The sequence below is a fragment of the Paramisgurnus dabryanus genome, chromosome 10 (genome assembly GCF_030506205.2).
Source record: "Paramisgurnus dabryanus chromosome 10, PD_genome_1.1, whole genome shotgun sequence".
Taxonomy (NCBI): Eukaryota; Metazoa; Chordata; class Actinopteri; order Cypriniformes; family Cobitidae; genus Paramisgurnus; species Paramisgurnus dabryanus.
The window spans coordinates 17,662,853-17,678,907 of record NC_133346.1 but is presented as its reverse complement, the minus strand read 5'-3'; the positions used below and the strand labels follow the sequence as shown (position 1 = coordinate 17,678,907).

Sequence of the window (16,055 nt, the reverse complement as noted above, 5' to 3'; positions counted from 1 at the left end):
ATGACAGAATTTCATTTTTGGGTGAACTGTCTGTTTGATAAACTCACATAACAAACTATGTAGATTTCAGAGAACAATTTAAAATATTATTTCAATGCATTCTTTGTCAACTTCCGTTAGACTTCCACAAAGAATCAATAACAACAGAGTCCCCCTAGAGTAGATTATTTCTGAAAACAAGCATAGTAAATTACTTTAGTTCAAATCATAACTAAAGCGTATCGACTACTACACTGAGCGAACGTTACTGTGTAAAATTAATGTATAGCTACACTGTAAAAAATTAGCTGTAATTATGCAGCTGGTTGCCAGTAACTTACTGTAGAAGATAAAGACTAAAAAATTTTCATGTTCATTTAACTTTAAACAAACTGTAGCCAGTAAATAACATAAATGTAAAATCTACAGTAAGTTACTGGCAGCTAGTTGCCAGTAATACCCAGTAATACTGTAATTTATACAGAATTTTTTTACAGTGCAGATCTTTGCATTTTTTTGTCTGGCTGCCAAACCTCTCTTCGTACAGTACATGATCCATGTTTGCCGTCCCTCCTCATCTTTAAAAAAACTTTTTATTTTCAACAAGGTATTTGTTCCAGTGGTCGGTTTAACCACTAGCCAGACTGATAAACAAACACATACCCTAAGTCAACTCAGGGCCAGGGATCTAACCGTGACAACGCACCTGCGTCAGATGAAACCGTCTACTTATCTATCCTTCATTAACGATACTGCATTCACCATGTTGTCATGCGACCTACCAGCATCAGTTATGTCGCATCACCTCCGTTCACAAAATAGTGAATCAGATGGTTACTGCCAAAGTTGTTTGAACTCCACATGAAAACACTTGACCAGCATACAATGCAACACCACGCATAATGCAATCGTGGTTGACATTATGCTCCATAGAGTAATCAACATGAGCCATGAGAAAGGGCCTTTACTGAGAAGACTTTGAGCTTTAAGCAAGGTGTGACCGTGACCATTTTAAAGTTTTAGAGCCTCATGCACTCCCATAGCCGAAAGTCGACGGTTGATGTTTCGGTAGCGACATCGAAGCAGGTCTTTATAGGTTGAACGCAGGTCTCGATTAAAGTATGCATAAATGAAAGGGTTCATCAGCGAGTTGGTGTACCCCAACCACAGCAGTACCCGCTCCAGCCAGACAGGGGCGCAGTTGCAAAGCAGTCCACAGATGAACGGCCGTGCTGTAGTGAAGAGGAAAAACGGCAACCAGCAGAACGAAAAGACGCCCATGATCACCCCAAGAGTGGTGGCTGCCTTCTGTTCCCGTCTGAATATGGAGGCGCTCCGGCGTTCGCGGTTCAACAGGCAGGAGAGGGTGGAGAACTGCTCGGTCGCTGTGGCGTTCTTCAACCCGTTCATGCAGAGTCCCTCGACCCCATCTGACGCCGGGCCAGGACACGCCAGCTGAATTGGGGTGAGGGCCGTAAAGTGATGTTTGGCGCCACTTTTGCGGGCAGCTTTAAAAATCTTGTAATACATGAAAAGCATGACCACCATTGGGATGTAGAAAGCCACAGCTGTGGAGTAGAGCGTATAGCCCACATCCTGACTGATCAGACACATACCAGCCGTGTTGATGTTTTGAGCCCAGCCACAGAACGGAGGTAAAGTGATGGATGCCGACATTAACCAGACACCCACTATCATCTTGGCCATCAGCTGTCCATTCTGTCTCGCGGGGTAAGTCAAAGGTTGAGTGATTCCAAGGTATCTACGGAAATAAAGGACAGATATGGTTCACAGTTAATGGGATAAGTTCACAAGACACGTCAGATGATTATACTGCATTCCTCAAAGCAACTGAACCCTAACTTTTGCAAAAGATATGCCAGATAGGGCTCAAAATATCTCAAAAGCATCCAACCCAAAAAATCCTATTGACCTGAAGTTTACCAACAAAGTGGAATAGATTTTGTGTACACTCTCAGAAAAAAAAGCATAATACCTTTAAAAAAGTTCTTAATGTGTATCTAGATGTGTACCTTAGAGGTACCAATATGTACCTTTTAGGTACAAAAGTGAAAAATTTTAAAACTGCCCCAGAGACCACTTGTGTGACCAATGGTTCAAATTTGGCCAATGTTAATTGATGCTAAGAGAAGGGTTCTTGGGTTCTCCAGGGTTAAGGTTAAGTCAAATCTCAATTATTTGATCATGCTTTCAAATAAATTCCAGATTTCCAGATCAACTCAAGCTTTAAGTCGTGAGTTATTTGTTTTGCCATAAACAAATGTGTCTCAGGCCACTATTTAAGGGGACATTTCACAAGGCTTTTTTAAGATGTGAAATAATCTTTGGTGTACCCAGAGTACACATGTGAAGTTTTAACTCAAAATAGCAGATAATGTATTATAACATGTTAAAATTACCACTTTGTAGGTGTGAGCAAAAATGTGGCGTTTTTGGGTGTGTCCTTTTATATGCAAAATAAGTTGATCTCTGCACTAAATGGCAGTGCCGTGGTTGGATAGTGCAGATTAAGGGGCGGTATTATCCCCTTCTGACATCACAAGGGGAACCAAATTTCAATGAACCTAATTTTTCACATGCTTGCAGAGAATGGTTTACCAAAATTAAGTTACTGGGTTTTTGTTTTTTACATTTTCTAGGTTGATAGAAACACTGGGGACCCAACATGAAAAAAGTCAGATTTTCATGATATGTCCCATTTAAATTAATGAACTCGCAAAGCAACTCTTAGGCAGATATTTTTATCCGAATGCATTGGTCTTCCTGGATTCCTGGTTTGGATTCCTGATTGGTTCAATTTTTCTATGTTAAACTTTAATACAAATGTTGAATGATGGCTTTGTCAAAAGTTCAAGATAGCATTCACTCTGGCACTAACTACTGATACTTTCAAAAGCTTTTAAAAACAAAGTCCATGGTGAATATCTAATGCTCGCATTCATTAGCAGTCTTTCTTTCTGAGGCCCTTAATGCTTTGTAGAAATGTAAAGTAAGTAATAGTATGAACCCTGAGAACAAAAGAAATGTGCAATTAACATGGATTACAATTGTTAAAACTGTAATGCAGTCTATGATTTCACAAGTCCTCATCACATGAGGTTTAATTGGACCATTCTTGAGTGCCCTTTTCTCCAATGCTTTTAGGGAAAAAATGGCAAAAATTGAACCCTTTAGAAAGCTCCTAATATGTACAATATAGGAATATAGGATATCTATGCATTTGGTAATAATATGTACCTTTGATGTATAATACCGGTATGCACATTTTGGTACCAAATTGTACCTCTGAGGTACTAATATAAACTCTTTAGATGCAAACGTGTACTTTTTGAATGGGTACCACCCCAGTGACAGCTAGAGTCAAATTTTTGACCATTTTTGTCTTTCCAGACCTGATCCACATATTTCTTCACTTTCAATTTTAACCTTCCGCAAAACCTGATTTGCTGCAGTAATCAGTTCTATGGATCTAAACTTTGAATGTGGCACTTAAAAAGTTTTTACCTACAGAACTAAAAAATGCGTATTCCCTACCTGCCTTCAGAACTAATAGTTTTCATTTCACGCATGAGAATCCTTGTGATCAAGCTTAGAGAAACACTTATTGGACTGGACATTAAAGGTATGTAAAACCTTTCCTACACTGACAGAGAAACTACAAATAAATTGGCAGACCATAAAACCATTACAGATTAGTTAATAGAGTGCATTCTTTATCTTATTACTTTTTCTATTGGACACTAAAACATAATGGCATTTTACATAAGATTTACCCAATATTATTATTTAAAAGTTACAAAGCAAACATTTTTTTTTTTAAACATATACTCTTAAAAATAGGCTAATGTTGCTTTAAAGGGTCTTTAATGCCACAGAAGAACAATTTTTGATTCCTCAAAAAAGCACCATTCGGTCAAATATCTAAAGAACCATTATCTTTTTAGATTTATATAATCTAAAGAACCTTTTTCACGGCAAATAACTTTTTGTACAACAGAAATCATCTGTAAATGTTAAAGGAACTTGTAAAAGTGGATTTAAATAATGTTTAAACAACACACTTTAAACTATGTACACTCTCAGAAAAAGGTATACTCAAACTGGGTTCACAGCAGATGCGAGTTCAACGATTTGCGCGAGTAGATTATATACAAAGTTAAGGCAAAGACTCAATCAGACGCGTCCTCGCGTGGGGTGATGCGAATGACGCAATATGGGCGGCGCGTTTGCAGCGAAACACGTGCTATTCGCCTCAAACGCGTCTTCGCCCATATTGAAAATATTCAACTAGAGCGAAAAATTTGCACGACATGAAGTTAAATCCCGCGAAAAATCTAAAGCGAGTAACGCGATGCCCCGCGTTTGGTGTGTGTGTAGCATAAGAATGGATGTGTTCATTTTTTTTTTACATACTTTTTGTGTTATGCTTCTAACACATTTTTATTATTTTGTGTTGATTTTGTGTGGAAAGTAACACAAGATGCATTGTTCCAATAACAAAGAGCTGTGTGGATTCTAGGACAACGCATTAATTGTTTCGTCCCTAAACTAACACTGACTGTTTTGTTTTTAACACATCCATTCTAAGAGTGTACAAGAAGGTACAAAGTTGTCACTGGGGTGGTACCTTTTTTCAAAAAGTACACCTTTGTACCAAAAATGTGCACATGGGTACCTTAAATGTACACAGATGTACATACTGGTTCCTTGAAGGTACATTTATGTACCAAAATGGTACATCACTCTAAAAACAAATGGGGCTAAATAGCACTAAAAGTGGTTCACTGGCTCGTAATCATAGGGGAACCATTTTAAGTCCTATATAGCACCTATGTAGTACCTGTGTAGAACCATATTGTGCTATATAGAACCATATCTGGTGCTATAGTGGTGCTATAGTGTATCACCCCCGGACGGTTCTTCATAGATGCTTTACAGGTGCTGTATAGCACTAAAAATGGTTCCCCTATTTAGCACCAATTTTTTATATCACCAACTTTTTAAAGGTACCGTCCCAGTGACAACTTTTGTACCTTTAATTTCTGAGAGTGTAGTATTATTGATGCTTGTGTGCACTAATAATATTCACGGCTGCGTTTCCTGTTAACGTGTCTTATCGCACTATGAAGACCCTTAAGGCGGAGTGCACGATTTCTGAAAAACGCTTTGGAAAAGGGAGTCAGGCCGACTACCAAAACACACTTGGGTGGGGCGGATCTATCAAAAGAAGGCGTGTTTGTTTAGGTGATTTCAAATGTCAACATTGGCTTTCAGAGATCATGGACCCTTCCTTTAACTAAAGCCATACCTTTTCGAGCGGTATTTCCCGAACTACACTTTAAGCAACCCTATAAGGTAAACTTTCTTATGTACAATGTTACCAGGTGCTGTCCATGACAGTGGTGCTGAATTGGTTGGTATCGATCGCTCACCAATCAATTTTACACTCTGCAGGGACTACTTCGCTGTGTTTTGTGTCCTTAAAAGAAGCACTTCAGAAAAAGTTTACATTTATTAGGACTATCTTGTAAAAAATAATTCAAATTGCAAACTAAATCTAACCCTGGATATTTAACTTGCAACCTCAACCTGCTTCACCTGCAATATGACTTTACTTGGCCTGGCTGTGCATTATAAAAAGAGAAAGACAAATGTTGTTTCAAAAGATTAACAGTTACACCGTTCATTAGTTCACAGGTTTATTGTGCTTGGACACTGGATGCACAAGTAGCGCATTTACAGAGTGGGCAAAGCGTTTTGCTTCATGGCCTTCATGGCATTCTGGAGATTTTTTTTTAGTTTTAATGAGTTTTAATGTGTGAAATGTGTTGACCTTTGGAGACTATACAAACAGTCATCATTTCAGGAGTAGTTTCTTTGAAGTATATAGCATTGGGCGAACAGTTAATAATCACAGTAACAATATCAAAGGAAATAATACAAATAATCATGATTTCTGCAATAAACGGGAAGCCCTTAGGTGTTATAATATTGCAATCAAGCTTCATTCATGACCAGAAATATAAAAAGAGAAAGAATGTGTGTAGGGAACCCATGATTTCTATTATCAAAATTAATTTGCCATATGCCCCATGGCCCACATCAAATTGGTCTAAATAATGATTTTGGATGACCTACTCAAAAAGCACAATACACAAAACATAATGAACAGATGTCAGAAATAAAGACAGAAAGAGGAGCTTAATTTCGGGGCTGCTATGTTAAGTTTGTTTCGACAAAGTCGGTCCAACAAGATCCAAAGCTGCTGTATTTGCTGCAGTTGCTGGCAACTTTTTTTTTAAATTGCAGCTTACATGGGTCACCAAGGGAATAAAGATTTCACAAATGAAATGGACATACACTAAATGACTCTGTGGAGAGCACTGTCTTTGATTTAGCACAACTATTCACTGTATCACTGCTATAGTTTGACCAAATATGGTATATTACAACATCAGAAGAATATTTTTGAAATGTAAAAAAGCTTTTTTCATAGTGATGGCTACTAGTGGAGTGAACTGTTCAAACAGTCAAGGTATAGCTAAGAGTGGTCCAGACCAACCTTACGAACGTATGATTTAAGGAACCACGTTTTTGGAAACATGCATTAACGATAAGGTACAGCTTAAGGTACAACTTGTAGCATTAAGGTTTCGGGGAAACGCAGGCTAGACGTTTAAAAGCCTCTTCTTGTCAAAATACATTTTCATCTACAAAATAATCAGCAGTGTGGACATCTTTTGATGTTGAGTACTGTCTACACTCCAGTGCTCTCTATGTGGCCTGATCCAAATGGAAAAAATACAAACACAAAGCCTCTCAAAAGAAAGGAAATAATAACTGCATTGGGAACAGTGCTCGGCTCATAAGTGGGACAACAATATGGTAGACTGGTGCACTTCTCAAGATAGCAGTTGCTGACATTGCCAGTTCAATGAAATGAGCAGAAGGTGCTTCCTACATGCACATTTCACTGTGACTTTCAAATGAGTCGTAAACATTTTTAGAACCACCCAGAAAGTAACAACGAGATGGGCATGCACATGTCTTGATCTGTGCAATCTTTCTGTACTGTCTCGAGCAGAAATGTAATCACATTATACACACACGATGTCACAGCGGCATTGATATTATCATTCGGAACACCAACAGATATGTTATGCTGTATCAACCGAATCAGGCACGGACTCAATAGTGTGACAGTCAGACTAAAGGGAAAGTGTGGATCAAAGTGAATAAGGTCTGGATATAACAGGATCATTATGAGACTGTAATTTGTCAATTATATGCATATTATTGAATTTGCACCTCCAGTGTTCAGTGATGTGTAATGAAAGACTCTTGAACTGATGGTTACTATCAAAACTAATGAATTTGAGAGTGCAAAGTACAGATGCAAATAAAAGTAGAAACAAATCATCTGCGGAGACCTCATAAGAGAATTGTGTCTTTTATTTTAACATCACCTAAGCCTCTTTTGTGAAATTAGATTGGTTTTATCAAGAGCTTTATCTGTTTGAAATGACACATCGCTGTAGTGTTCTCAACTGGGGTGCATTGTGTTTATCCCTTTCACGTGGATTTGCATACAATATATGTGGTAGAGTACATGAAGTATGAAGTAAGTATTATAAAATAGTTTGGAAAACCTTTTATTGTTACGGACTACACTACATATAAATGTAATAGAAATAGCAAAATAAAGTGTAAAGCAACAACCACCCAGGCGGGATTACAAGAAACAACCATTTGCTTTTAACCCATGGCTGGGTAAATATTGGACATCAGAAGACATCACTGGGTTAAAAAATGACCTGAATGCACCCAACCAGTAGTTTTTGTTAACCCAACAATGTATTCTGTCCATTATTTACCCAGTCATGGGTTAAAACAATCCTGCATTAGAGTAAGGCCATATTCTGCATTAGATGCTTATAAATGGCGATAACATTGTTATGCAGAGAGTAAAAGTGCTGAATGCCTGTACTGTAATGAACTGTTTACTACACTCAAAAAAATATTTAGGCCTAATTCATAAGATTTATGTATTTTGATTACATGTAACATTTCCATCCATTTGGATTACATACTTTTAATCTAAAATAAACAAATAAACTTTATATGATATATACTTTTTAGATATATGTAAATGAAACCAATAAAATTTATGTAATAGTTTTACTTAATCCAATGTGTTTTAAATGCATTTAAAAAATGGATTATGTATTCTTTATTAATAAACCCAATTCACTTAAAATGCATTACATTTAGGTATCTTACTAATAAACCATTTATACATTTATATATTCCTCCCCCATTCACCCTCCTAAATCACAATATGCTATAACAAAAAAACACAAAAAATAAAAGAAGAGCCAGACCACTTGGTTTTACATTTTATCAATTTATTTAATACTTCAAGGCATTACTCATAAGGCAGCAAAAAAGAGCAGCTAACAACTAGCATGACAGCCATGGCTTATACACCTCGTATTGTGTGCAAAAATAAATAAATAAGCGTGTTTCAGACATTTCAGCCACAATCAACCTCATTCCACAAATAAGAGCAAACATTTTAACAGGCTGCAGAAATACAAAAAACCCTGTAAAACTCGAGGTAGACATAAATCAGGGACAACAACATTACTTTAACATTTTCAGAAATCTGTGACATGTAATAATAATTTAGAATGAAAAAAAAATGGCACATGTTTTGAGTGGCTGTGTGCCATTAACAATTTTCATGCATCTTTAATTACATGTTAGATATACATCAATTACATTTTTAAAAAACTTTTCAACTTTCAAAATTGTTAAAGGAATATCCAATTTAATAAAACAAAAATCACGATAATTTTCTAACCCCATATGTTTATGTTTTACTTTGTTCAGTCAAGAAGAAATAAAGTTTGAGTCAAACATTCCAGGATTTTTCTCAATTTAAGACTTTATTCGACCTCAAGTTTACAGTTTCAATGCAGATTTAAAAGGGCTCTAAATTATCCCAAATAAGGCATAAGGGTCTTATCTAGCTAAACGATTGTCATTTTCAAAAATAAAAATAAAAGAGGACTTTTAAATCACAATGTTTTGCACTAGCTGTGTGACACATAATTTAAACTACCGCTCCAGTGTTTACAAGTGAGGAGAAAGAGAAGCGTTCAGATGTTGTTGTATGTTGAATGATACTAATTAATGTCTTTGGGTACATTTATTATTTAAAATGTTCCACAAATGTGCGTTTCACATTTGTGATGTGTAACCATTCAACGTTATTACATAGTACGCAATGTCGCACTGTGTGTCACATGGATAATGCAAGACAAGAAGTTGTGTTTTTTGCCAAAAATGATAATCTTTTGGATAGATAAAACCCTTATGCCTCGATTGGGATCGTTTAGAGCCCTTCAAAGCTGCTTTGAAACTGCAATTTTAAACTGCATTGAAACTAAACTGTTGAGGTCCAATAAGGTCTATTAAATTAAGAAAAATCCTGGAATGATTTTCTCAAAAAACTTAATTTCTTCTCGACTGAACAAAAAAAGACAAACATCTTGGATGACAGACAGTAAATTATCAGGATTTTTGTTTAATGAAAGTGCAATATTCCTTTAATGTTAAAAACGTCACTTATAAATGTACAAAAATGTACCCACTTTGAGGGGGATGTATCAGCGTGTCTGTCAGGTATTCACTGAAGCATCTTTCAGTGATTGCTTGGTTGTATCAAGTCCAGTTCCATTAGGATTTTTTGAAAGGTCAAAGGTGCACTTGTGGTTCTTCAGGTAGTTCAGTTTAAGTGTTAAAGTCCAAAAAACAATTTCACACCAATGTGTGACACCAAGTAGGTTTTGCCAAACTTCCACTGTCTGTGCAATCCCCAACTCACCAATTTCACAATTCTGGAGAAGAACAACAAAAAAATCAGTCCCAATAGCAGACACACAGTGAAATTTTCAAATATGTGCAGGCAAATTGTTTTACAAACTCTGATATTTAAAATATGTAGACTGATTCAAACGTGTAAAATAATAGAACATTAGTCACAAAACCATCAAAAAAATTGAAAACAGATAATCACCTTGTTTAAACATCTAGTTATCCATAGGATATTTATATACACACACATACACATACATATAAATGGATAGATATAAAAATAGAGTAGGTTGACATACACTTACCACATATTCTTTAATGTGTCTCTCCATGCCTTCTTTGAGGTAGGTACAGATGTCTTCAACTAGAACAAGACAAAAAAAACACATTATTTAATGATTTTCTTTAACAATATTTTATGTAGATAATAGTTTTTATAGAGACAGATAAAGATTTTGTGAGACGAAGAGTATGTATTTTTCTGTTTCAGAAATATTGTGTCCCAGCATGTGTGTACACTACCGGTGAAATGTTTGGAATGAAGTCTCTTATTCTTATCATTACTGCATTTATTTGAAAAAAAAAAACACCTGTTTCCAATTTTCACAATAAATCATTATATTAAAATGATTTCTAAATAATCATGTGACACTGGAATGATGAAAATCCAGCTTTGCATCACAGAAATCAATATATTTGTAGTATAACTTACCCTGTCTAGCAGGTTTTCCCACCATATAGACGATGAAATGATGCTGTATCTGTAAAAAAAGTTTTAGTTAGACACACACAATGCACTCAACAACATAGTATAATTGTAACATTCTTTTGTTAATAAAGTCACAGAGATTATATGATAATTTTATTCTGATTAGCCTACAGTAGCCTATGACTTTATTTATTTCTTAGGTTTCAAACATTAAACCACAAAAAAATAACCAATAAAAGCAACAGTCACTGACATGGTAACTTAACGTACATTCCAACAGACCGTCTGTTGATGTCGGACTGTTTATTGAGGTGTATTTTACTCTGAAACATGCAACGCGTCACACATGTAATTAAACAACAGACAATTATATTTAAGATAATCACATCAAACTTGTTAACTTTACTCACCTACAATTTGGCGATCGTAGACTAGTGAGATGACGATCCAGTCCAATGCAAAATGGCGAAGTCCATGTGCTGTAGCGTTTGTTTTTGATTTTGGCGCCACCTCCTGACTGGAAGGCGTCATTTCCGCTTTTACTAAAGTCAGTTTCCTGACACTTGTATGTAAATCAATCTCATAGAATTTATCCGGTTTGTTTCACGTCTAGCTTTATTTAATTCATATTCATACATTTTAACTGATTAAATCTAATAGATTTTACATTGAACAGATTTATATATATTCTAATAAATCGGATTACATATATTTTAAAAAACGAGTATTTAAATAAAATCTAAATGATCCAAATACTTAAAAGTAAATATTGCCAGGAATCGTTTTTTTGAGTGTATGGGGGAATGGATTTGTTGTGAAGGATGGGTATAAAGGGGCCAACATTGCCTGCTCCAGTCACAATGGACATTTATTTGTGAATTCAACAATGCCATACTGTAAGCCACAAATTAACACATAGCTCCAAGATATACACCATGTGTAGTAGAGCAGAACAATAGAAGATGGTATGAAATGATTTAGATTTTATGAAATGACAGAAATAATTGAAATAAACATTTAAGTGAATATTTATGTTAATGTATGCACACATCTTCCACTTTCCCAATATTCACTAAGCAACTGGGCATATATGTACAGCTGAAATCTTTTATATCATACTTTTATTATTTTATTAAACTTCTTTTATCATTTCCTTTTTCTCACTTTCAATAAAAATATTTTTTTTTTTGAAAAAAAAAGAACAAGCCAATTGACCATATTAAAAACATTAGATCTCCAACATGTCATGTGAGTGGTTGTATTTTGATATGTGAGGATTTATCTTCTAAACAATCTGTAAAGACTTAAACGTTGGAGGAAAAAGCTTTTCACTGAGCTTTAAAAGAGAATATTTCTACGTGATCTTTGAATTTTTTAGCACCAGAAAAATTTCACTGTAACTTCAAAGGATAGTGAAGTAATCTAATATATGACTTTAAAATGAAGTTTGAAGTCTGAACCTTTTTAGCAGCATTGAAGTCTGTACTATTTTAAGATTTTTAAGACAAATCTTTCAGTTTACCATCAGAATCTAGGAAATATTTAAAAAACTGAAGCTGAATTTGGATTCATTTTTATTTATTCAATTATGCTGAACATTTTCATCATATTATTGCCAGCAGTTTCTTCAAAAATGAACCATTTTTACTGGTCTGCTGTATGTTTTTACTGCAACAGTGTAAATGTATTAAGTAATAATGTACTAACATACTACTGTACACTTTTCAATTGACAGTAGGTGCCTCTTTCTAAATACAACACATAACAACATTTTTGCTGTTTTACTGCAGTATTGCAGTCTCTCAGTGTGACTTCACCATGACTGTGATGTAATAAATAGTTTATTGTATGAATTTTGTTCAAAATACACAATTTAGAAAATGACAAAATACTAAAATGGTATTCATTATTAGTGACTTCTAAGAGTCTTTGGTTTATACAAAAACTGGTAAGAGAATGCAATGGCTCTTCATTAGATATAACAGCCTATCTAAAATATTAATTTATTGTGTACCATACTAATATAAAGACAATAAATATATTTAGTATTCTCTCTTAAGTTAACTCACCATTAATTATGCAAGGCACACCACTGACTGAGCTGAGGTTTTTCCACAGACGTGCATTTGAATTTCACTGTGCATAATGTGTCTTTGTGTTAAATTGAGTGCTTACACCTTTTGCTCAGACCGTTATCATTGTTACTTTAGAAAGTGGCTAACTTCTTAATCGAATTATTACGGCTAAGCAGGCTGATGTTGCATGCAATATTCACCTCAGATCTGAGCACACACAGCTTCATGAAAGTCTAATTCGGGCAGGGTTTTGTATATTTTATGACATGGACACATTTAATATTCTGATTTCTCATTTAGGGTAATTTATGTTGCAATGTTGTCGGGGAATATTTTATTTCATGAAAACAAATTAATTGATACCTTTTATGTTCCCCTGTCGTCTGCAAATTATTAATAAACATCAGTATGGCTCAGGTTTAAATGAGTGAGGAGCTAGTTGTCACAAGCTCTTTATCTCAGTGAATATAAAGTATTAAGTTAAAAGTACAGTCAGGATCTTCTTATTTAATCCTTCACATCAAAATTTGAATGCTTAAATATTTTTATAACTTCTGGCCAATTCATAAAAATTTGTGCATTTGGCAAATTTGAAGTGACTTACAGTGCATTAAGCAATATAAATTATACACAGATTCAATTAGTTTATATTATGAAGGTGGATATTTACCTAAAGGCTGAAGTCTTTTCAAACACAGTTTAACAAGTATACTTTTTTATTATAAGTTTGGGTCAACATGTAATATTGATCATTTTTTGATTGCAAACTTTACTAATACAACCTTATTGTAATGTGTTACCAATATTTTTTACTGATTATTTTCATGTTATAAGTCGGTTTCCTTTGCTACAAAAGAATATTCTCAATTTGTATTGCTCATATATGTGCATTTAACACAATTTTCTCTTATATGAAAAGCATATGTTTGACTGCCAGCTATTCAAATACAAAATGAATGATCTATTAGGCATTTTAAAATGTAATTTTGTTTGTTAATTGTCATTTATCAAAGGCATTTTGGTGTTGAGAGTTATATGCAAGTGCATAAAGAAGATAAAACATACTCACTGTATGAATTTCATCTCTTTTAAAAACCTGCAACAAGTCTGTATTTTGTTAAAATTACATGAACTATGAGCAATTTCGTTTTTCAGCATTTCTTAATCTCTGTTAATGCAATAACTAAGGTTAATATTTAAAAAATGTATAAAATAAAAACTCATATAAATGTTGCAGAAGTGTTTTTCATTCATGTTAACTTATGCATTAACTAATAGCCTACACTCTTAAAACAAATGTGTTAAATTAACACATCTTGTGTCTAGTTAAGGACAACACATCTAGTGTGTTGTCCTTAATTTAACACATCTCTGTGTTATTTTTGGAACAACACACTTTGTGTTATTTTAACACATCTTGTGTTGTCCCTTTTATTTATATGAACTCAAAATCAACACGAAATGACACATAATGTGTTAAAAATAACACATAATGTGTTAAATAGTTTAACACAAAACAGTGTGTTAAAATTAACACATCCAGGATGTGTTAATTTTAACACATTATTTTGTGTTAAAATATTTAACACATTATGTGTTGTTTTTAACACATTATGTGTCATTTAAGTTCATAAAAAATTAAAGGGACAACACAAGATGTGTTAAAACAACACAACGTGTGTTGTTCCAAAAATAACACAGAGATGTGTTAAATTAAGGACAACACACTAGATGTGTTGTCCTTAACTAGACACAAGATGTGTTAATTTAACACATTCGTTTTAATACAACCTCTTTGCAAAGTGTTAATCTTTATAAATCGTAATATGAACTTACCTATCCACACTGATCACACATAATGTCATTATGGATGCCGTACAGCACATGACATCCATTCCAATAAAAATATTGCAGAAAACCTCTCCAAACAGCCAGACGCCTCCGGTCAGGTCAGTCACTATCACAAAAGGCATCACTACTACAGCTACAGACAGATCTGCTACGGCAAGAGATACCAGTAAATAGTTTGATGGCTGTCTGAGTTTTTTCACAACACAAACCGCGATGACAACCAGAGTGTTACCCATGACAGTGATCGCCGTGATGGTGCTCAGCATTATACCAATGATGATGCTCTTAGTCAAGTCCAAGTCCAGGGTCTGCTGCTCTCCACAAGACTCATTACTTTTGGGCACCTCTGTGGTTATAGTTGGTGAAAACTCAGTCGATCCATTGAGAAATGCAACGTCGGTCTCTCTGGAACCCAGAACCAGTTCGGCTCCATGTGTCGTGAACATCACGGTATCGATATTTTGAGAGTGAATAAACCATCGGTGCGTCTCACACGGACATTGGACGTCATTATGACTACGACCTTCACAGCTTCACTGTAACGAAATGCCCACTCACGAAGACTTGGACTAACTCACACTGGACTGCATGGGCTAATATGACGAATGGAAAAAAACAAACCCAGACTTTATTAGACAAGTTTTGAGGTTTCCGATATATTGAAATTATTACTGCTAAAATCTCATCTTGTTCATATTTGTTCTTATAGTAATATTTATTAAAATAGCTGATACACTGTATAAATTTTACCTTTATTTCATCAACTCATAAACTTTATTTGAAATGCAGTCTTAAATTGATACTATTTAATATATATATATATATATAATAAAAAAATATATTCAACTCACTTTAAAAATCCAGTGGAATCTCGAATAACGTATATAGGTTTATAAATAAATAAATAAATAAATAAATATATATATATATATATATATATATATATATATATATATATATATATATATATATATATATATATATATATATATATATATATATATATATATATATATATATATATATATATATATATATATTATAAGCCTTGCAAAAAATGTAAACAAAATACGTTGATAATTGATAACGTCATAAACAAGTTTAATAACAATTAATATCAATATTATTATATAATTTATATTATTCATTTCTATGTGCAATAATGTTTGTTATGTTATAAAAGTCAGATTACTATTGTTACTAAATACGTGTGTCACCCAAATGCAGTTCTCTCAGTTTTAAAACATTTAAAAATGCAAAACTATGATTAGCCTACATTAAACAATCTCACATCTTTCCCTTACAGAGTTCAGGGTCTGCAGAATTAAAAATCCTCTCTAACACCTGTTTAAAAACTTGATGACTCAAAACCTTTGAGCGAAGTCTGTTCAAATCTGTTTATAGATTTAGGACCATTAAACCAATTAAACAGTTACATTAACAAGTCATCATGCTGGCATTTTGACGTCCATGCAGTCCAATTTTTGAGCTGTAGAAGGTCGCTCTCTGGTGGTGAATCCTGGATAGCTTCAAAATCACTT

At 34.3% G+C, this 16,055-nt stretch overlaps 1 protein-coding gene across 1 annotated transcript; it reads right to left on the bottom strand.

The window, feature by feature from the left end:
- Positions 1 to 520: 520 nt before the first annotated feature.
- LOC135779694 (5-hydroxytryptamine receptor 7) lies at positions 521 to 15,053 on the bottom strand. The gene is made up of 2 exons (XM_065290501.2): positions 14,500 to 15,053; positions 521 to 1,741 (listed from the first exon to the last, which is right to left on the bottom strand). The coding sequence occupies exons 1-2, from the start codon at positions 14,958 to 14,960 to the stop codon at positions 991 to 993; spliced, it is 1,212 nt and encodes a 403-aa protein (XP_065146573.1). The 5' UTR covers positions 14,961 to 15,053; the 3' UTR covers positions 521 to 990.
- Between the last annotated feature and the right edge of the window lie 1,002 nt (positions 15,054 to 16,055).